The 25,201-nt window shown below is 38.8% G+C and overlaps 1 protein-coding gene across 1 annotated transcript; it reads right to left on the minus strand.

Moving 5' to 3' along the window:
* On the minus strand, positions 1-24,539 carry KLHL40 (kelch like family member 40). Its single transcript, XM_056518852.1, has 6 exons — positions 23,403-24,539; positions 13,904-14,064; positions 13,582-13,689; positions 11,010-11,195; positions 5,612-5,758; positions 1-492 (listed from the first exon to the last, which is right to left on the minus strand). Exons 1-6 carry the CDS (start codon positions 24,537-24,539, stop codon positions 381-383), a joined length of 1,851 nt encoding a protein of 616 aa, XP_056374827.1. The 3' UTR covers positions 1-380.
* Between the last annotated feature and the right edge of the window lie 662 nt (positions 24,540-25,201).

A 25,201-nucleotide genomic window follows, 5' to 3' on the forward strand; every position in this document is an offset into this window, starting at 1 on the left:
AACAACTGGTATTAGAAAAACTGCACAAATTTATTATTATTATTTAGTAGAAATGTTATATACGTTAAAAACAGCGGCAAAAAAAAAAAAGGGATTGCTTATTGTCCTGGGGTTCCATCTTGGTAAGCTAGAACAGTGTTTCAGAACCAATGTGCCTCCAGCTGTTGCAAAATTACGTTTTGCAACAGCTGGAGGCGCACCGGTTGGGAAACACTGATCTAGAACATTCCGATCCGTATCCGCTCTTATATAGTCCTTCTGTCACTTTAAATGTCCCTGTTCTTCACTTTCGTTCCTCCATTGGTTAAACCTTCTTCCTTTGTCTCTTCGTGCCCCTTCATGTATAACGTTACATCGCAGCGTACGGCCTAGTCGCGGATTCACATCTTTGTTAGTCGGAGAATGTTAAGGCGGGCGGCCAGGAACGTCGCTCCAGAGGCATAGCGAATCTCCCGGAGAATTCCTTCCCACTTCTTCTCATCCTCATTGTATCTAAAAATCAGAATATACCCAGGTTATACCAGCATGGTCCATATCACTATATACAGGAGATATATAACTTATACCAGCTGTACATATATATTATATACAGTATATACCAGGTTATACCAGCATGGTCCATATCACTATATACAGGAGATATATAACTTATACCAGCTGTACATATATATTATATACAGTATATACCAGGTTATACCAGCATGGTCCATATCACTATATACAGGAGATATATAACTTATACCAGCTGTACATATATATTATATACAGTATATACCAGGTTATACCAGCATGGTCCATATCACTATATACAGGAGATATATAACTTATACCAGCTGTACATATATATTATATACAGTATATACCCAGGTTATACCAGCATGGTCCATATCACTATATACAGGAGATATATAACTTATACCAGCTGTACATATATAATTATATACAGTATATACCAGGTTATACCAGCATGGTCCATATCACTATATACAGGAGATATATAACTTATACCAGCTGTACATATATATTATATACAGTATATACCAGGTTATACCAGCATGGTCCATATCACTATATACAGGAGAAATATAACTTATACCAGCTGTACATATATATTATATACAGTATATACCAGGTTATACCAGCATGGTCCATATCACTATATACAGAAGATATATAACTTATACCAGCTGTACATATATAATTATATACAGTATATACCCAGGTTATACCAGCATGGTCCATATCACTATATACAGGAGATATATAACTTATACCAGCTGTACATATATATTATATACAGTATATACCCAGGATATACCAGCATGGTCCATATCACTACATACAGGAGATATATAACTTATACCAGCTGTGCATATATATTATATACAGTATATACCCAAGTTATACCAGCATGGTCCATATCACTATATACAGGAGATATATAACTTATACCGGCTGTACATATATATTATATACAGGATATACCCAGGTTATACCAGCATGGTCCATATCACTATATACAGGAGATATATAACTTATACCAGCTGTACATATATATTATATACAGTATATACCAGGTTATACCAGCATGGTCCATATCACTATACACAGGAGATATATAACTTATACCAGCTGTACATATATAATTATATACAGTATATACCCAGGTTATACCAGCATGGTCCATATCACTATATACAGGAGATATATAACTTATACCAGCTGTACATATATAATTATACACAGTATATACCAGGTAATACCAGCATGGCCCATATCACTATATACAGGAGATATATAACTTATACCAGCTGTATATATAATTATATACAGTATATACCAGGTTATACCAGCATGGCCCATATCACTATATACAGGAGATATATAACTTATACCAGCTGTACATATATAATTATATACAGTATATACCCAGGTTATACCAGCATGGTCCATATCACTGTATACAGGAGATATATAACTTATACCAGCTGTGTATATATAATTATCTACAGTATATACCAGGTTATACCAGCATGGTCCATATCACTATATACAGGAGATATATAACTTATACCAGCTGTGTATATATAATTATATACAGTATATACCAGGTTATACCAGCATGGTCCATATCACTATATACAGGAGATATATAACTTATACCAGCTGTGTATATATAATTATCTACAGTATATACCAGGTTATACCAGCATGGTCCATATCACTATATACAGAAGATATATAACTTATACCAGCTGTGTATATATAATTATCTACAGTATATACCAGGTTATACCAGCATGGTCCATATCACTATATACAGGAGATATATAACTTATACCAGCTGTGTATATATAATTATCTACAGTATATACCAGGTTATACCAGCATGGTCCATATCACTATATACAGGAGATATATAACTTATACCAGCTGTACATATATAATTATATACAGTATTTACCAGCATGGTCCATATCACTATATAGAGGAGATATATAACTTATACCAGCTGTACATATATAATTATACACAGTATATACCAGGTTATACCAGCATGGTCCATATCACTATATACAGGAGATATATAACTTATACCAGCTGTACATATATATTATATACAGTATATACCCAGGTTATACCAGCATGGTCCATATCACTATACACAGGAGATATATAACTTATACCAGCTGTACATATATAATTATATACAGTATATACCAGGTTATACCAGCATGGTCCATATCACTATATACAGGAGATATATAACTTATACCAGCTGTGTATATATAATTATCTACAGTATATACCAGGTTATACCAGCATGGTCCATATCACTATATACAGGAGATATATAACTTATACCAGCTGTACATATATAATTATATACAGTATTTACCAGCATGGTCCATATCACTATATACAGGAGATATATAACTTATACCAGCTGTACATATATATTATATACAGTATATACCAGGTTATACCAGCATGGTCCATATCACTATATACAGGAGATATATAACTTATACCAGCTGTACATATATAATTATATACAGTATATACCAGGTTATACCAGCATGGTCCATATCACTATATACAGGAGATATATAACTTATACCAGCTGTGCATATATATTATATACAGTATATACCAGGTTATACCAGCATGGTCCATATCACTATATACAGGAGATATATAACTTATACCAGCTGTACATATATAATTATATACAGTATATACCCAGGTTATACCAGTATGGTCCATATCACTATATACAGAAGATATATAACTTATACCAGCTGTACATATATATTATATACAGTATATACCAGGTTATACCAGCTTGGTCCATATCACTATATACAGGAGATATATAACTTATACCAGCTGTACATATATATAATATACAGTATATACCAGGTTATACCAGCATGGTCCATATCACTATATACAGGAGATATATAACTTATACCAGCTGTACATATACATTATATACAGTATATACCCAGGTTATACCAGCATGGTCCATATCACTATATACAGGAGATATATAACTTATACCAGCTGTACATATATAATTATATACAGTATATACCAGGTTATACCAGTATGGTCCATATCACTATATACAGGAGATATATAACTTATACCAGCTGTACATATATATTATATACAGTATATACCAGGTTATACCAGCATGGTCCATATCACTATATACAGGAGATATATAACTTATACCAGCTGTACATATATAATTATATACAGTATATACCAGGTTATACCAGTATGGTCCATATCACTATATACAGGAGATATATAACTTATACCAGCTGTACATATATATTATATACAGTATATACCAGGTTATACCAGCATGGTCCATATCACTATATACAGGAGATATATGACTTATACCAGCTGTACATATATATTATATACAGTATATACCCAGGTTATACCAGCATGGTCCATATCACTATATACAGGAGATATATAACTTATACCAGCTGTACATATATATTATATACAGTATATACCAGGTTATACCAGCATGGTCCATATCACTATGTACAGGAGATATATAACTCATACCAGCTGTACATATATATTATATACCCAGGTTATACCAGCATGGTTCATATCACTATATACAGGAGATATATAACTTATACCAGCTGTACATATATATTATATACAGTATATACCAGGATATACCAGCATGGTCCATATCACTATGTACAGGAGATATATAACTTATACCAGCTGTACATATATATTATATACAGTATATACCCAGGTTATACCAGCATGGTCCATATCACTATATACAGGAGATATATAACTTATACCAGCTGTACATATATATTATATACAGTATATACCCAGGTTATACCAGCATGGTCCATATCACTATATACAGGAGATATATAACTTATACCAGCTGTACATATATATTATATACAGTATATACCCAGGTTATACCAGCATGGTCCATATCACTATATACAGGAGATATATAACTTATACCAGCTGTGCATATATATTATATACAGTATATACCAGGTTATACCAGCATGGTCCATATCACTATGTACAGGAGATATATAACTCATACCAGCTGTACATATATATTATATACCCAGGTTATACCAGCATGGTTCATATCACTATATACAGGAGATATATAACTTATACCAGCTGTACATATATATTATATACAGTATATACCAGGATATACCAGCATGGTCCATATCACTATGTACAGGAGATATATAACTTATACCAGCTGTACATATATATTATATACAGTATATACCCAGGTTATACCAGCATGGTCCATATCACTATATACAGGAGATATATAACTTATACCAGCTGTACATATATATTATATACAGTATATACCCAGGTTATACCAGCATGGTCCATATCACTATATACAGGAGATATATAACTTATACCAGCTGTACATATATATTATATACAGTATATACCCAGGTTATACCAGCATGGTCAATATCACTATATACAGGAGATATATAACTTATACCAGCTGTGCATATATATTATATACAGTATATACCAGGTTATACCAGCATGGTCCATATCACTATATACAGGAGATATATAACTTATACCAGCTGTACATATATATTATATACAGTATATACCCAGGTTATACCAGCATGGTCCATATCACTATATACAGGAGATATATAACTTATACCAGCTGTACATATATATTATATACAGTATATACCCAGGTTATACCAGCATGGTCAATATCACTATATACAGGAGATATATAACTTATACCAGCTGTGCATATATATTATATACAGTATATACCAGGTTATACCAGCATGGTCAATATCACTATATACAGGAGATATATAACTTATACCAGCTGTACATATACATTATATACAGTATATACCCAGGTTATACCAGCATGGTCCATATCACTATATACAGGAGATATATAACTTATACCAGCTGTACATATATATTATATACAGTATATACCCATGTGATACCAGCATGGTCCATATCACTATATATACAGTATATACAGGTTATATCCGCTGTATTTAGGTTATTTTCTCACCTCCATATATCGTTCAGCTCTGTCGGCACCAGTTCTTCATTTTCATTCTCCACTGTAGCGAACCCCCCGATGGCGTACAATGTTCCGTCCATGCTGACAAGGCTGAGCGAGCTGCGTTCTTGTGGGAACTCTGTAAAATCTTCCCATCTGCAAAATAAGAAATTATTGAGATTCACGTATTTTCTTTCAGTGGCAAACAAGTTGTGGATTTATGGCCAATAAAATGCTGTCATGTTCAGGCTGCCTGAACGCAGCAATAAGGAATTGTACAGGCTAAATGCCTGAGGCTGCACTACTGAGCCCTGGTGGGGATTCTAATCACCATCTGCATTAATATCTACATGGTCTCTGCCTTGAATAGCGTCAGGGATGTGTGAACATTAAAGGGGTACTCCGCCCCTAGACATCTTATCCCCTATCCAAAGGGGGGTCTGATCGCGAGGGTCCCCACGATCTCATCTGCGGCACCTCAGACATCCGGTGCACGTGTCTGTGTCCGTGTCAGGGGGCGGAGTACCACTTTAAGGTTAAAGGTGATTTGGATCCATACAGGTTCTCAATGACAACCGTGATCCTGACAGAAAGCAGAAGACATGATGAGGCAGATTTATCAGAACCTGTGTAAAGAAAGAGCGGTGCAGTTGCCCATAGCAACCAATCAGATTGCTTCTTTTATTTTTCACAGGCCTCTTTAAAAAAAATAAAGAAGCAATCTGATTTGTTGCTATGGGCGACTGCACCGCTATTTCTTTACACAGGTTCTGATAAATCTCCCCTGATGTTATTAGAAGCCCTCAGTAGTGCAGCCTCAGGATTTGGGCCTGTAACCTGAAGTGACTGTATTTCAGTCTAGAAGTAATCTGTCCTGACTTGTTTTTCATATTTCTTTATTTCTATATGTCAGCATTGGTGGAGAATCAGAAGTGTGAATGGGAGTGCGGAATCACATAGAAGTCTATGGGCTTTAATTTGAGGCGGAATTCCGCAAGCGTAAATTCTGCCATGTGAATAGACGAGTGGATTTACAGCGTATTTTACGCTGCGGATCTGCTGCTGAAGGACCTCTGTATGCTGCCTTTACATGTGCCTGCTCGGAGCGGTAATACGCCGCTATGTGCAGACACACTGAAGCGATGCGCGAGTCGCTGCGCATGCGCGATGTACTCGCACACATCACGGCCGCTCCCCTCTGCTCTATGAGCTAGGCCGAGAGCTGCTGCGATGTGTAAGTATACTGCGCATGGCGACTCGCACATCACAGTGTGTCTGCTCGTAGCGGCTCCGCTCCGAGCAGGCGCATGTAAAGGCAGCATACAGAGGTCCTTCAGCGGCGGATCCGCAGCGAAATACGCGTTAAAAATCCGCTCGTCTGAACGTACCCTTCATGTCAGAATCCCTGGTGGTCTAGGGCAGTAAGAAGCAGGGGCGGACTGACAACACTCAGGGCCCCCCTGGACCAAATAAAGCAAGGCCCCCCGGCAAGACTCCACCCCTGGCCACACCTCTGCCCCGCCCCTATTCCCACCCAGTATGTATATGAATATTTGCCATAGAAAGGAATAGGGGGTGCAGTGTGCTTGAGGCTATGGGGTACTTTGAGGGATGGCAATGCCAATCACCTCAACTACACAAAACGCTTAAAAACACTGAACTATCCTCCTCCTTTTTATGCCAACTTGGGATTTCTGTCTGTGATACCCAGTCCAACTTGGCTCCAGCCTCCACTCACCTTTAAAGGGGTACTCCGGTGGCAAACTTTTTTTTTTTTTTTAAATCAACTGGTGCCAGAAAGTTAAAGGGGTATTCCAGGCCAAAACTTTTTTACATATATCAACTGGCTCCGGAAAGTTAAGCAGATTTGTAAATTACTTCTATTAAAAAATCTTAATCCTTCCAATAGTTATTAGCTTCTGAAGTTGAGTTGCTGTTTTCTGTCTAACTGCTTTCTGATGACTCACGTCCTGGGAGCTGTGCAGTTCCTATGGGGATATTTTCCCATCATGCACAGCTCCCGGGACGTGACATCATCATTGAGCAGTTAGACAGAAAACTTCAGAAGCTAATAACTATTGGAAGGATTAAGATTTTTTAATAGAAGTAATTTACAAATCTGTTTAGCTTTCCAGAGCCAGTTGATATATAAAAAATTTTTTTTGCCTGGAATAACCCTTTAAACAGATTTGTAAATTACTTCTATTAAAAATTATTAATCCTTCCAGTACTTATTAGCGGACAGAGATGTCAGAAGAGAGCACTGTGGTCGTGACAGAAAAGACATCCAAAAAGAAAAGTATTTCCTCTGTAGTACACAGCCGCTAAGAAGTACTGGAAGGATTAAGAATTTTTAATAGAAGTCATTTACAAATCTGTTTTGGCACCATTTTTTTGCACCCTGCTTGGGAGAGGCCTCTTAGATTTATTACAGAAATAGCACAGCAGCACAGAGTATGTCTGGAGGGAACTGTAGTGAGGCAGACTGTCTGATTACAGTTCCTGCCAGAAATACTCTGTGCTGCTGGGAAGCCTTCTCCATCTTCTACCTGCCTTTCTCCGCCCCCTACATGATGGTACAGTCTGAGATATAAGTTATATTTCACATATAAGGCTGGGTTCACACTACGATTTGAACTACGGTTCCCTTATACGGCTGTGAGGAGGGGTGGGCGGGGCTTAATCGCGGCGCCCGCACTCAGCTGTATTCGGGAACCGTAGTTAATGTATGTCTATGAGCCGACCGGAGTGAATCGCAGCCTCCGGTCGGCTGCTTTTTCGGCCGTATGCGGTTTCCCGACCACAGGCAAAAACGTGGTCAACCACGGTCAACCAAGAAAAAGTGCAGGAACTCAGTTCCCATGCGTTCCTGCAGAACTTGAGCCCTGCTTATAAGTCAGACTGTGCCATCATGTAGGGAGCGGTGAAAGGGAAGTAGAAGATACATGCAACTATACAATTCATAAACCCACCCACCCACCAGGCCAGGCCATGCAGATGCCGACTGAGAAAGCCGGCAGAAAGATCAGGGCACTTCTTCAGCAGGATTCTGTATACCGAGGACAAGTAGGGCTCTGTACACTGAGCACAAGCAGGGTTCTGTATAACGAGGACAAGCAGGGCTCTGTACACTGAGGACAAGCAGGGTTCTGTATACCGAGGACAAGCAGGGCTCTGTACACTGAGGACAAGCGGGGCTCTGTACACTGAGGACAAGCGGGGCTCTGTAAACTGAAGACATGTAGGGCTCTGTACACTGAGGACAAGCAGGGCTCTGTACACTGAGGACAAGCAGGGCTCTGTACACTGAGGACAAGCAGGGCTCCGTACACTGAGGACAAGCAGGGCTCTGTACACTGAGGACAAGCAGGGCTCTGTACACTGAGGACAAGCAGGGCTCCGTACACTGAGGACAAGCAGGGCTCTGTACACTGAGGACAAGCGGGGCTCTGTACACTGAGGACAAGCGGGGCTCTGTACACTGAGGACAAGCGGGGCTCTGTACACTGAAGACAAGCCGGGCTCCGTACACTGAGGACAAGTGCGCCGGGTGCACAGGTCTTCGGCGGCAGTAGTGAACTCCGGCGCTGCCGCGCTTAGACGTAGCTCCTCTCCCAGGCAGCCACTGCAGTACTCTTAAAGGGCCACCGCTACAGTGGCTGTCTGGGAGCAGAATAACGGTAACAGCTCTGGCTCTGACGTCAGAGCCGCACAGACCTAGAAGCCGTGGTGGGCCCTTTCCCCGTGCCGGGCCTGGCTATTTAAAAAAAAAAATAAAAACATTTTTGTAAAGATTTTATATGAGAGGTGGTGGACGGCGGGCCCTTTTCCAGGCTGGGCCTTTGGACAACGTCCGAATGGACCAGCCGGTCAGTCAGCCCCTGGTAAGGAGTCAATAGCAGCATCACAATGGTCAATAGAAGCATCCCTGGCAGTCTAGGCCAATAACAAGTCAGGTTTCATCTGGGGAGGTCTTTACCACCTATTGTTTTTGCTATTGACTCTGTGGTGTCAGCAGGGTGCAATGCATGGCAGCTGTTTATTACCCTAGGGGCAGATGTTATTAACCCCTTCTTGTTGTGACGCCAGGGTGTGGTTTAGCCTTAACCACCCAAAGGTAATACCGCTGGTCCTGGGCTAGGCACGGGGCAATGAAGACACCGATGCCAAAATACGGACAACGGCAGCTTTACTGAGGATAGACAAGGAGATGACCAGTGACACAGGGGGACCTCACAGGCTTGCTGGGACTTGCAGTATGTAGAGACACTTTAGTGCAGGGCACGGTGACTATATAGAAGACTTGACTTTACTGACTTGACAATTGGCATGAAGATGACTTTACGCTGACTTTAGGCTTGAGGCCTCCAATGCTCCGGACACAGATACTGAGACGACTGCACTGGACCTCACCAGGAATTGCAATGAGCGAAGAGAGAGATTGCAGCCCCTCCCCTGGTTATATAGGGGGGCTGTGCTAGGAGCCCATAGGTCACTTGGGGGGTCACCTGGTCACTAGTGCCTCCTGAGTAACAATCACATGGTAACCGCTATTAAAGAAACAGTACATAGGGGATAACACATAAAGGTGGCCCTGGGGACATGGAGAGACTCTGCCTGACAGGGCAGGAGAAGTACTGGGCCACACCATCCCGTACTGGGCCACCACAACTCCTTTCTACCCTGGACCACCTGGGATTCTGCTATTGACTCCTTACCGCCCTAGACCTCAGTGATTCTTCTATTAACTCCTTACTGCCCTATACCACCAGGAATGCAGTTATTGGCTATTTTCTTCCATAGATCACATGGAAGCTGCTTTTAACTCTTTACTACCTCAGACTACCAGGGATGCTAATGTTAACTTCTTACTGTCCCAGACCACCAGGGATGCTACTATTGACTCTTTACAACCCTAAACTACCAAGAATGCTACTATTGACCCTTTACTGCCCTAGACCACCAGAGATGCCTAACTGACATTACTACCATAGGGCCATAGACCACTAGGGAGTCTGACACTGACTTCTAACTCCCCTAGACCACCAGTATACAAATATTAATGTCTTCCTTGCTCTATACCCCCATTAATGTTGGCATTATTCCCATCACTGCTCTATGTCACTAGGTATTATATTTGTTACCCATTTAGTCCCCTAGATTTTAATTTTTTCGGTAGAGAGATTTATGAAAACCCGTCCAGAGGAAAAGTTGCCCAGTTGCCCATAGCAACCAATCAGATCGCTGCTTTCATTTTCAGAGGCCCTTTCAAAAATCAAAGAAGTGATCTGATTGGTTGCTATGGGCAACTCAGCAACTTTTCCTCTGGACAGGTTTTGATAAATCTCCCCCTATGTTCTGTTGGTGAAGGTGTCATGGCCGACTGCTGGGTCTGTATGTTACTCACTTGTTAGTCTTGGTGTCATAGACCTCCATGGTGCTGGTCAGGCCGGTGTCCGTCACTCCGGCTGCAATATAGATTTTCCCATTGTGGAGTGTGGCCCCAAAAAGTGAGCGGGCCGTCTTCATAGGGGCCAAATCCTTCCACTCAAACTTCTTGGGGTTGTAAACGCACAAACGGTTCAGGCATTTTCTACAGAAAGAAATAAAAACTGTGTAAAAATCCCCCAAAAATAAGTCGGGCGGTTAAGGAGGTCAAGGTGGAGGTTAAAGGGGTACTCCGGTGGAAAACATTATTATTATTTTTTTTTTAAATCAACTGGTGCCAGAAAGTTAAACAGATTTGTAAATTACTTCTATTAAAAAATCTTTATCCTTCCAGTACTTATTAGCAGTTATATTTCCTACAGAGGAAATTCTTTTCTTTTTGAATTTCTTTTTTTGTCTTGTCCACAGTGCTCTCTGCTGACACCTGATGCCCGTATCAGGAACTGTCCAGAGCAGGCGAAAATCCCCATAGCAAACCTATGCTGCTCTGGACAGTTCCTGACACGGACAAGGGGTGTCAGCAGAGAGCACTGTGGACAAGAGAAAAAAGAAACTCAAAAAAGAATAGAACTTCCTCTGTAGCATACAGCTGCTAATAAGTACTGGAAGGGTAAAGATTTTTTAATATAAGTAATTTACAAATCTGTTTAACTTTCTGGCACCAGTTGATTTAAAAAAAAAAAAAAGTTTTCCTCTGGAGTACCCCTTTAAGCATCCAAAACAAAAAACAAAAATGACATACAGATTCCATGTACACCAAAGAGAGAATACTATTATTGCCTGCACTAGGAACAATACAGTAAGGGTCTATTCACATGGCGGAATTTCCGCATACGGAATTCCGCCTCAAATTCAAGCCCATAGACTTCTATGGGATTCCGCACTCCCATTCACACTTCTGAATTTCCGCAAGCGGAAATTCAGAAGTGTGAATGGGAGTGCAGAATCCCATAGAAGTCTATGGGCTTTAATTTAAGGCGGAATTCCGCAAGCAGAAATTCTGCAGTGTGTATAGACCCTAAGGCTATGAACACACGGAATACGCATGCAGATTCCGCTTCAAATTAAAGTCCAATAGACTTCAATAGGATCCCGCACTACCATTCACACTTCAGAATTTCCGCGTGTAGATTTCACATGGAATCCGCACAAGCCAGAAACCACCCAAATGAATGTGGACGAGGAACTGGCATGGAAATTTCTGACATGTGAACATGGCCTGAGGCCATGTTCACACGTCGGAATTTCCATGTCTGATTCCGTATTGGAATCCGGCACAGAGATTCCTCTGCAGCAGAGTCCCATTGAATTCAATGGGATTCTGCTGCACTGTGCACATGGTGGAATTTCCGTGCCAGATGTTTCCTGCGCAGAAATTCCATTTTCCGTCTCCACACAAAGAATGAACACGTTCATTCTTTTGTACGGAGACTGCACAGAATGCATAGCCATCTATGAGACGGTGCATTTCCGTGCGGTCCTAGAGCAGGCAGATTATTCCGGCGTCCCACAGTGTCCGGATGTCCACACGGTGATTCTCCATGCCGACATTCGGGTGTGTGAACATAGCCTAACAGCTAGGCCTGTACTGCTCTCTTAAAGGGGATATCCAGGAAAAAATGTTTTTATATATATATACCAACTGGCTCCAGAAAGTTAAACAGATTTGTAAATCACTTCTATTAAAAAAATCTTAATCCTTTCAGTACTAATGAGCTGCTGAAGTTGAGTTGTTCTTTTCTGTCTATGTGCTCTCTGATGACACCTGTCTCTGGAACTGCCCAGTTTAGAAGCAAATCCCCATAGCAAACCTCTTCTACTCTGTGCAGTTCCCGAGACAAGCAGAGATGTCAGCAGAGAGCACTGTTGCCAGACAGATAAGAACAACTCAACTTCAGCAGCTGATAATTATTGGAAAGATTAAGATTTTTTAATAGAAGTAATTTACAAATCTGTTTAACTTTCTGGAGTCAGTTGATTTAAAAAACAATAAAGTTTTTTTCCCTGGAATACCCCTTTAAGATGCTTAAAGGGGAGAAAAAAGAATTGTATTCAATCAGCTGGTGGCAGAAAGTTAAACAGATTTGTAAATTACTTCTATTACAAAATATCTTAATCCTTCCAGTACTTAGCTGCTGTATGCTCCACAGGAAGTTTTGTGGTCTTTTCCAGTCTATGCTCTGTCCATGTACACCTCTGTCCATGTCAGGAACTGTCCAGAGTAGGAGGAAATCCCCATAGCAAACCTCTCCAACTCTGGACAGTTCCTGACACGGACAGAGGTGGCAGTAAAGAGCACTGTGGTCAGACTGGAAAGAACTACACAACTTCCTGTGGAGCATACAGCAGCTGATAAGTACTGGAAGGATTAAGATTTTTATATAGAAGTAAATTACAAATCTGTATACTTTCTGGCACCAGTTGATCTGAAATTTTATTTTTACCAGAGTACCTCTTTAAAATAGAACTTATACAGCCCCACATAACATATATATGTATATATTTATATTTATTTATTATATCATACTCACTTGTCGGCGCCTTTCCCTCCAATGACATAAACCAGGTTTTCATGTGAAACCACAGCGTGGCCGTACACTTGGTAGGGTAATGGGTCAGACTCCCCCCATTTAAATGACCTGGCAATAAGAAAAGCAAAAGACAGTAAGGAGCAGTCAGGAGAATGTATACTGTAAGTTTCAACTGGCATGCAGTTCTTAATTTTCACCAGTAGATGTCGCTTTGTCAAAGTCCCCAGTGAGCAGCCCCAACTATGGACAATGTAGTCTTTATGTCTCACAGTGTATGCCTGAGTGCTGCATATTTCTCCTGGTATAAGGTGAGATAACTTACGGTCGGTCATAACACAAAACCGAATCCAGTGACTGTTCTCCTTCCTTCAGCTCTTTCCCTCCAATCAGGTAGATGGAATTTTCAGACTCTCCAAGGCCAAAGAGACACCGAGCTGATGGGACTGGCGGCATTCCTAGCCAATCCGACTCCATGTGATCAAACTACAGGACCGAGACAAAACATAAAGTTATAAAACCCAATAACATGTACAGCAAAACTTTTATTACTATGTTCAAGAATAAAAAATAACTACTATAATACTTCTCCTATATACAGGAATATAACTACTATAATACTGCTCCTATATACAGGAATATAACTACTATAATACTGCTCCTATATACAAGAATATAACTACTATAATACTGCTCCTATATACAAGAATATAACTACTATAATACTGCCTCCTATATACAGGAATATAACTACTATAATACTGCTCCTATATACAAGAATATAACTACTATAATACTGCTCCTATATACAAGAATATAACTACTATAATACTGCTCCTATATACAAGAATATAACTACTATAATACTGCTCCTATATACAAGAATATAACTACTATAATACTGCTCCTATATACAAGAATATAACTACTATAATACTGCTCCTATATACAATAACATAACTACTATAATACTGCTCCTATATACAAGAATATAACCACTATAATACTGTCTCCTATATACAAGAATATAACTACTATAATACTGCTCCTATATACAAGAATATAACTACTATAATACTGCCCCTATATACAAGAATATAACTACTATAATACTGCTCCTATATACAAGAATATAACTACTATAATACTGCCCCCTATATACAAGGATGTAACTAATATAATACTGCTCCTATATATAGGAATATAACTACTATAATACTGCTCCTATATACAAGAATATAACTACTATAATATTGCTCCTATATACAAGAATATAATTACTATAATACTGCCTCCTATATACAATAATATAACTACTATAATACTGCCCCTATATACAAGAATATAACTACTATAATACTGCCTCCTATATACAAGAATATAACTACTATAATACTGCTCCTATATACAAGAATATAACTACTATATTACTGCTCCTATATACAAGAATATAACTACTATAATACTGCCTCCTATATGCAAGAATATAACTACTATAATACTGCTCCTATATACAAGAATATAACTACTATAATACTGCTCCTATATACAAGAATATAACTACTATAACACTGCTCCTATATACAAGAATATAACTACTATAATACTGCTCCTATATACAAGAATATAATTACTATAATTCTGCTCCTATATACAAGAATATAACTACTATAATACTGCCTCATATATACAAGAATATAACTACTATAATACTGCTCCTATATACAAGAATATAACTACTATAATACTGCTCCTATATACAAGAATATAACTACTACAATACTGCTCCTATATACAAGAATATAATTACTATAATACTGCTCCTATATACAAGAATATAACTACTATAATACTGCCTCCTATATACAAGAATATAACTACTATAATACTGCCCCCTATATACAAGAATATAACTACTATAATACTGCTCCTATATACAAGAATATAACTACTATAATACTGCTCCTATATACTAGAATATAACTACTATAACACTGCCCCTATATACAAGAATATAACTACTATAATACTGCCTCCTATATACAAGAATATAACTACTATAATACTGCTCCTATATACAAGAATATAACTACTATAACACTGCCCCTATATACAAGAATATAACTACTATAATACTGCCTCCTATATACAAGAATATAACTACTATAATACTGCCTCCTATATACAAGAATATAACTACTGTAATACTGCTCCTATATACAAGAATATATCTACTATAATACTGCCTCCTATATACAAGAATATAACTACTATAATACTGCTCCTATATACAAGAAGATAACTACTATAATACTGCTCCTATATACAAGAATATAACTACTATAATACTGCTCCTATATACAAGAATATAACTACTATAATACTGCTCCTATATACAAGAAGATAACTACTATAATACTGCTCCTATATACAAGAATATAACTACTATAATACTGCTCCTATATACAAGAATATAACTACTATAATACTGCTCCTATATACAAGAATATAACCACAAACTCTATGGCAAATCCCAAAGAAAAATATTTGTGGGACAAAATAAAAAAAAATAATAATTTTTAGGGCTTCCGTTTCTACGCAGTGCACTTTTCCGTAAAAATGACATTTTATATTTATTCTTTACATCCATACGATTACAAGGATACCCAATTTATGTAGGTTTTATTTTATGACTTAAAAAAGTTATAACTACATGCACCAATAACTTCTGAATATAACTTTTTTATTTTTCCGTATACGGAAGATGTATGAGGGCTCATTTTTTGCGCCGTGATCTGTAGTTTTTATCAGTGCCTTTTTTTATGGGACTTTTTGATTGCTTTTAGTTTCTTAAAGGTATACAAAATGACCAAAAATACACAATTTTGTACTTTGGAATTTTTTTTTTTTTACATGTACGCCATTGACCATGCGGTTTAATTAACATAATATTTTTATAGTTCGGACATTTACACACGTGGTGATACCACATATGTATATTTTATTGTGTCTCTTCCTATAACCATCAATAAGCTTCTTACACCTCTCAGCCGGAATGTTGGACCACTCTTCCTTTACAAACTGCTCCAGGTCTCTTATTGGACGGCGCCTTTTCCCAACAGTAATTATAAGATCTCTCCACAGGTGATCAATGGGATTAGATCTGGACTCATTGCTGACACTTCAGAACTCTCCAGCGCTTTGTTGTCATCCATTTCTGGGGGCTTTTTGACGTATGTTTGGGGTCATTGTCCTGCTGGAAGACCCAAGATCTCGGACACAAACCCAGCTTTCTGACACTGGGCTGTACAGTGCGACCCAAAATCCATTGGTAATCCTCAGATTTCATGATGTCTTGTACACATTCAAGGCCCCCAGTGCCAGAGGCAGCAAAACAACCCAAAACATCACTGACCTCCCCCATATATCACTGTAGGTACTGTGCTTTTTTCTTTGTAGCCCTCATTCCGTTTTCGGTAAACAGTAGAATGATTTGCTTTACCAAAAATCTCTATCTTGGTCTCATCTGTCCACAAGACGTTTTCCCAGAAGGGTTTTGGTTACTCAAGTTCATTTTGACAAAATGTAGTCTTGGTTTTTTATGTCTCTGTGTCAGCAGTGGGGTCCTCCTGGGTCTCCTCCATAGTGGGTTCCTCCTGGGTCTCCTCCATAGCGGGGTCCTCCTGGGTCTCCTCCATAGTGGGGTCCTCCTGGGTCTCCTCCATAGTGGGGTCCTCCTGGGTCTCCTCCATAGTGGGGTCCTCCTGGGTCTCCTCCATAGTGGGGTCCTCCTGGGTCTCCTCCATAGTGGGGTCCTCCTGGGTCTCCTCCATAGTGGGGTCCTCCTGGGTCTCCTCCATAGTGGGGTCCTCCTGGGTCTCCTCCATAGTGGGGTCCTCCTGGGTCTCCTCCATAGTGGGGTCCTCCTGGGTCTCCTCCATAGCGGGGTCCTCCTGGGTCTCCTCCATAGTGGGGTCCTCCTGGGTCTCCTCCATAGTGGGGTCCTCCTGGGTCTCCTCCATAGTGGGGTCCTCCTGGGTCTCCTCCATAGTGGGGTCCTCCTGGGTCTCCTCCATAGTGGGGTCCTCCTGGGTCTCCTCCATAGTGGGGTCCTCCTGGGTCTCCTCCATAGTGGGGTCCTCCTGGGTCTCCTCCATAGCGGGGTCCTCCTGGGTCTCCTCCATAGTGGGGTCTTCCTGGGTCTCCTCCATAGTGGGGTCCTCCTGGGTCTCCTCCATAGTGGGGTCCTCCTGGGTCTCCTCCATAGTGGGGTCCTCCTGGGTCTCCTCCATAGTGGGGTCCTCCTGGGTCTCCTCCATAGCGTTTCATTTCATATAAATGTCTTTGGATAGTTCGCGCTGACACTGATGCTCCCTGAGCCTACAGGACAGCTTGAATATCTTGAACTAGCTTGAACTTGTTTGGGGCTGCTTATCCACCCTCCGGACTATCCAGGCCGGAAGAAGTGCATCTGCACGAAACCTACAGGTTTGTAGCCTCTGAACTTCCCGCACCATCCCGGTGATCCATGGCGGTCCTACTACACTGATCCATTTCACAGCGGTGAGTTGCAGGACTTCTCTCCTTTTTTATGGTTACTTTTCTATGTCTACATTTTCCTAGCACCACCGCTATATTCAGCACTACTTTTTGAACCGACGTCCACCATGGGACTATGCATGTGTTCGTCACATTGATTTAAAGGGGTACTCCCATGCCCCAGCATTCTGACCATCCGCTTGTCACAATGTCGCAATGTCACGGGCACCCCCCCTCCATTGATGTTTATGGGAGGGCGCGTGATGACGTCATGAGGGGGCATAGCCGAGACATGGCGACAGTGGCCGCTGCTCCAAGCCTCCTGAACCGGATGGAGTACCCCTTTAAGTGATTTGGTTTGGTTCCTGCCATGTTTTAGCAGGCTGCCTTCTCCTGGTGACTCTGGGGTGGTGCAGGTATTAGTCGGGGTTTCTCCTTTAGTATCTCCAGTAGATTTGCAGATATCCTGATTATTGCACTGGCACAGATCTGCCTCGTAGTTAACCCTTTCATCTTGTAGAGCAGTGATGTAGCAGCTTCCTGTGTTATGTGAGGTCCCCATCTCTGGCCTACATCTCATGAGGTTGCACTATGTCTTGGTCACCCGTGCCTTCACTCTCCCTGCAGAAAACATGAATGGGTCCTTTAAAAGCAACGAGGGGCGGCATCCAGGATCAGGGCAGTGAGCCAACATCCTGCTGCCAGTCCCAAATATCTGCTGACTAAGCATTTACTAATAGCAACCAGTCACCTATAATACAAGAGCTGGAATTAAAGCCCTAAACATCCGAAACGCAACCCCCAGTCCAATCTCCAGGAGGAACAATGCAATATCTGAAATACATATGACTATATACAGTATATATAATGTATACCAGCTGTACAGATACATTATATACAGTATATACCCAGGTTATACCAGCATGGTCCATATCACTATATACAGGAGATATATAACTTATACCAGCTGTGCATATATATTATATACAGTATATACCAGGTTATACCAGCATGGTCCATATCACTATATACAGGAGATATATAACTTATACCAGCTGTGCATATATATTATATACAGTATATACCAGGTTATACCAGCATGGTCCATATCACTATATACAGGAGATATATAACTTATACCAGCTGTACATATATAATTATATACAGTATATACCAGGTTATACCAGCATGGTCCATATCACTATATACAGGAGATATATAACTTATACCAGCTGTACATATATATTATATACAGTATATACCCAGGATATACCAGCATGGCCCATATCACTATATACAGGAGATACATATCACTATACACAGTATATAACTTATACCAGCTGTACATATATAATTATATACAGTATATACCCAGGTTATACCAGCATGGTCCATATCACTATATACAGGAGATATATAACTTATACCAGCTGTACATATATATTATATACAGTATATACCAGGTTATACCAGCATGGTCCATATCACTATATACAGGAGATATATAACTTATACCAGCTGTACATATATAATTATATACAGTATATACCCAGGTTATACCAACATGGTCCATATCACTATATACAGGAGATATATAACTTATACCAGCTGTACATATATAATTATATACAGTATATACCAGCATGGTCCATATCACTATATACAGGAGATATATAACTTATACCAGCTGTGCATATATATTATATACAGTATATACCAGGTTATACCAGCATGGTCCATATCACTATATACAGGAGATATATAACTTATACCAGCTGTGCATATATATTATATACAGTATATACCAGGTTATACCAGCATGGTCCATATCACTATATACAGGAGATATATAACTTATACCAGCTGTACATATATAATTATATACAGTATATACCAGGTTATACCAGCATGGTCCATATCACTATATACAGGAGATATATAACTTATACCAGCTGTACATATATATTATATACAGTATATACCCAGGATATACCAGCATGGCCCATATCACTATATACAGGAGATACATATCACTATACACAGTATATAACTTATACCAGCTGTACATATATAATTATATACAGTATATACCCAGGTTATACCAGCATGGTCCATATCACTATATACAGGAGATATATAACTTATACCAGCTGTACATATATATTATATACAGTATATACCAGGTTATACCAGCAGGGTCCATATCACTATATACAGGAGATATATAACTTATACCAGCTGTACATATATAATTATATACAGTATATACCCAGGTTATACCAACATGGTCCATATCACTATATAGAGGAGATATATAACTTATACCAGCTGTACATATATAATTATATACAGTATATACCAGCATGGTCCATATCACTATATACAGGAGATATATAACTTATACCAGCTGTGCATATATATTATATACAGTATATACCAGGTTATACCAGCATGGTCCATATCACTATATACAGGAGATATATAACTTATACCAGCTGTACATATATAATTATATACAGTATATACCAGGTTATACCAGCATGGTCCATATCACTATATACAGGAGATATATAACTTATACCAGCTGTACATATATATTATATACAGTATATACCCAGGATATACCAGCATGGCCCATATCACTATATACAGGAGATACATATCACTATACACAGTATATAACTTATACCAGCTGTACATATATAATTATATACAGTATATACCCAGGTTATACCAGCATGGTCCATATCACTATATACAGGAGATATATAACTTATACCAGCTGTACATATATATTATATACAGTATATACCAGGTTATACCAGCATGGTCCATATCACTATATACAGGAGATATATAACTTATACCAGCTGTACATATATAATTATATACAGTATATACCCAGGTTATACCAACATGGTCCATATCACTATATACAGGAGATATATAACTTATACCAGCTGTACATATATAATTATATACAGTAAATACCAGCATGGTCCATATCACTATATACAGGAGATATATAACTTATACCAGCTGTGCATATATATTATATACAGTATATACCAGGTTATACCAGCATGGTCCATATCACTATATACAGGAGATATATAACTTATACCAGCTGTGCATATATATTATATACAGTATATACCAGGTTATACCAGCATGGTCCATATCACTATATACAGGAGATATATAACTTATACCAGCTGTACATATATAATTATATACAGTATATACCAGGTTATACCAGCATGGTCCATATCACTATATACAGGAGATATATAACTTATACCAGCTGTACATATATATTATATACAGTATATACCCAGGATATACCAGCATGGCCCATATCACTATATACAGGAGATACATATCACTATACACAGTATATAACTTATACCAGCTGTACATATATAATTATATACAGTATATACCCAGGTTATACCAGCATGGTCCATATCACTATATACAGGAGATATATAACTTATACCAGCTGTACATATATATTATATACAGTATATACCAGGTTATACCAGCAGGGTCCATATCACTATATACAGGAGATATATAACTTATACCAGCTGTACATATATAATTATATACAGTATATACCCAGGTTATACCAACATGGTCCATATCACTATATAGAGGAGATATATAACTTATACCAGCTGTACATATATAATTATATACAGTATATACCAGGTTATACCAGCATGGTCCATATCACTATATACAGGAGATATATAACTTATACCAGCTGTACATATATAATTATATACAGTATATACCAGCATGGTCCATATCACTATATACAGGAGATACATATCACTATACACAGTATATAACTTATACCAGCTGTACATATATAATTATATACAGTATATACCCAGGTTATACCAGAATGGTCCATATCACTATATACAGGAGATATATAACTTGTACCAGCTGTACATATATAATTATATACAGTATATACCCAGGTTATACCAGTATGGTCCATATCACTATATACAGGAGATATATAACTTATACCAGCTGTACATATATATTATATACAGTATATACCCAGGTTATACCAGCATGGTCCATATCACTATATACAGGAGATGTATAACTTATACCAGCTGTACATATATAATTATATACAGTATATACCAGGTTATACCAGCATGGTCCATATCACTATATACAGGAGATATATAACTTATACCAGCTGTACATATATATTATATACAGTATATACCAGGTTATACCAGCATGGTCCATATCACTATATACAGGAGATATATAACTTATACCAGCTGTACATATATATTATATACAGTATATACCAGGTTATACCAGCATGGTCCATATCACTAGGAGATATATAACTTATACCAGCTGTACATATATAATTATATACAGTATATACCAGGTTATACCAGCATGGTCCATATCACTATATACAGGAGATATATAACTTATACCAGCTGTACATATACATTATATACAGTATATACCAGGTTATACCAGCATGGTCCATATCACTATATACAGGAGATGTATAACTTATACCAGCTGTACATATATAATTATATACAGTATATACCCAGGTTATACCAGCATGGACCATATCACTATATACAAGAGATATATAACTTATTCCAGCTGTACATATATATATATATATATATATATATATATATATATATATATATATATTATATACAGTATATACCCAGGTTATACCAGCATGGTCCATATCACTATATACAGGAGATATAGTACGTATACCAGCTGTGCATATATATTATATACAGTATATACCCAGGTTATACCAGCATGGTCCATATCACTATATACAGGAGATATAGTACTTATACCAGCTGTGCATATATATTATATACAGTATATACCAGGTTATACCAGCATGGTCCATATCACTATATACAGGAGATATATAACTTATACCAGCTGTACATATATATAATATACAGTATATACCAGGTTATACCAGCATGGTCCATATCACTATATACAGGAGATATATAACTTATACCAGCTGTACATATATAATTATATACAGTATATACCCATATATTCTTCTATGTTTCTAGAGAATATTCCCCACATTATTATTCTAGCTCCTCTTAATACCTGTGGAAATTATCTTTTTAATCTCTACTTCTTGGTGGGAATAATCTTTATATCTAAGACAACTTAATGGCCTTACGCCATCTCTACAGCCATATTCTTCTCCAGAACATAGTGAGATGTATTAGTGCGGTTACCTGTAAGAAGTATGAGCTCAGGGGATCCTCTTTGCTCTCCTCATTGTAATAAAGTCCACCGGCCACAAAGATCTGGTTCTCCTTTGTAACCAAACTGATGTGATTTTTGGGGATCTGAGCTGAAAGAGAAGCAAAGAAGCACTCGTTGGCACTTGGATCGTAAGCAACTGCCCCGGTGTCACTTATCATAATGATCAGGTCCTTCAAGAACATTCCAAATCTCAATGTATCGTTCAGAATTCCGGGCAGGGCATCTTCATCTTCTTCTTCCTCAACATTTCCATTGACTACCTTCTCTCCATCTTTGTCTTGTTCTGATTTTTTGGTGGTTTTCCTTTTGACCACTGGTAGTTTGCCCACATGGGCCTCCTTGACCATTTGTAGCTTCTTCAATATTTCAGGACTAGATTTAACCAACTCGTGCTTCTCTACTTTGTCCTTGATGTAGTCCTCAGGTATAAGACGGAAGCGAATACTTTCAAAGACAACCGGCAGAGTCTTGACGCGGGTTTCTTTCTCCTTGGCCGCCCAGTCCATGACAACTTTAAAGACGTCCTCTTCCTTCTCAACGTTCAAGTTGTCGCTGGATATAATGGCAATGAGTTCATCAGGGGAGAGTTGGTGGAACTCCTCGTCTCTGGTGATCAGATTGAAACGATCGCATAGGAAATCCCTAGCGGAGACGGCCAGGCGAGGACAATCCAACATGAGACCCAACCGGAAGATTGCCAGGCAGTTACTAAGACACAGCTTCTTCTGGAGGAAAGAGACGCACACTGTGAATATGGAAGGGATCTGGAACATATTGGCCACAGAGAAGATATCCTGAACATTCTTCTCCGTAATCTCGATCTCAGAAGTGTAGATGTAATGAAGAATCTTCCCCATCACATCGGGATCTACGTCTTCAAGGTCAATTTCCTTTTTCCTACTCTCTTCTAAGTCTGAAAGGAACATGGCTCGGAAGTAAGGGCTGCAAGCTGCCAGGACCAGCCGGTGGCATGGAAATTCCTTTCCCTTTATCCTCAAGATGCAGTCTATGAACTTGTTGTTGTCCAGCATATCCTTGAGACCATCTTGAAGCAACGTTTGCTGGTAGAGTCTCTGCTCTTCAGTCTGTTGTACGGGAAGCGCCATTTTTTGGTATCAGTTCTTCTACTTTACCACAAGAACCCAGTCAGATGGGGCTTTTTTCTATTGTGAATAAGTCTCAGAAGACGAAGTCCCTCAGAACCTGAACCACCACCACCCAGTATTTGAGAGCCTTGCTATTACAGCTGACTTGGCTCCTCAGCTGCTCCATATATATATAGTAACAACATTACAAAGCTGTGGGATCCCAAATGTAACCTGATCAGCACCTTGACGTGACATATTGGATGAGTAGAGGGACAGCTGTCTGTGAGGGTCCGGGCTGAGACCATCCAAACGTGACTCATCGTGACCACTCCTAGTTCTTTCCATGGTGACGTGAATCATGGGGTTTTATCCACTTTGATGAATCGAAAGCTAAAAAAAACTCCATAAACTCAGTGATGTCCATGAAATGAAGTAATGTTTACTAATGACATCACAAGGTATGTGTATATCTATCTATAGAGACTATATATATATATATATATATATATATATATGTATATATATGTATATATATATACATACAGGCGTCCCCAAGATACAATACAATATGAATTGGTTCCAGGACAAACATTGTTGTTGAGACCATAATATTATGGAAAAAAGGATAAACTTTACAACATTTTGGGAAATCTCAACTATTGAGGCCTCCATTACATGCC

This window comes from Hyla sarda, chromosome 5, assembly GCF_029499605.1.
Source record: "Hyla sarda isolate aHylSar1 chromosome 5, aHylSar1.hap1, whole genome shotgun sequence".
NCBI lineage: Eukaryota > Metazoa > Chordata > Amphibia > Anura > Hylidae > Hyla > Hyla sarda.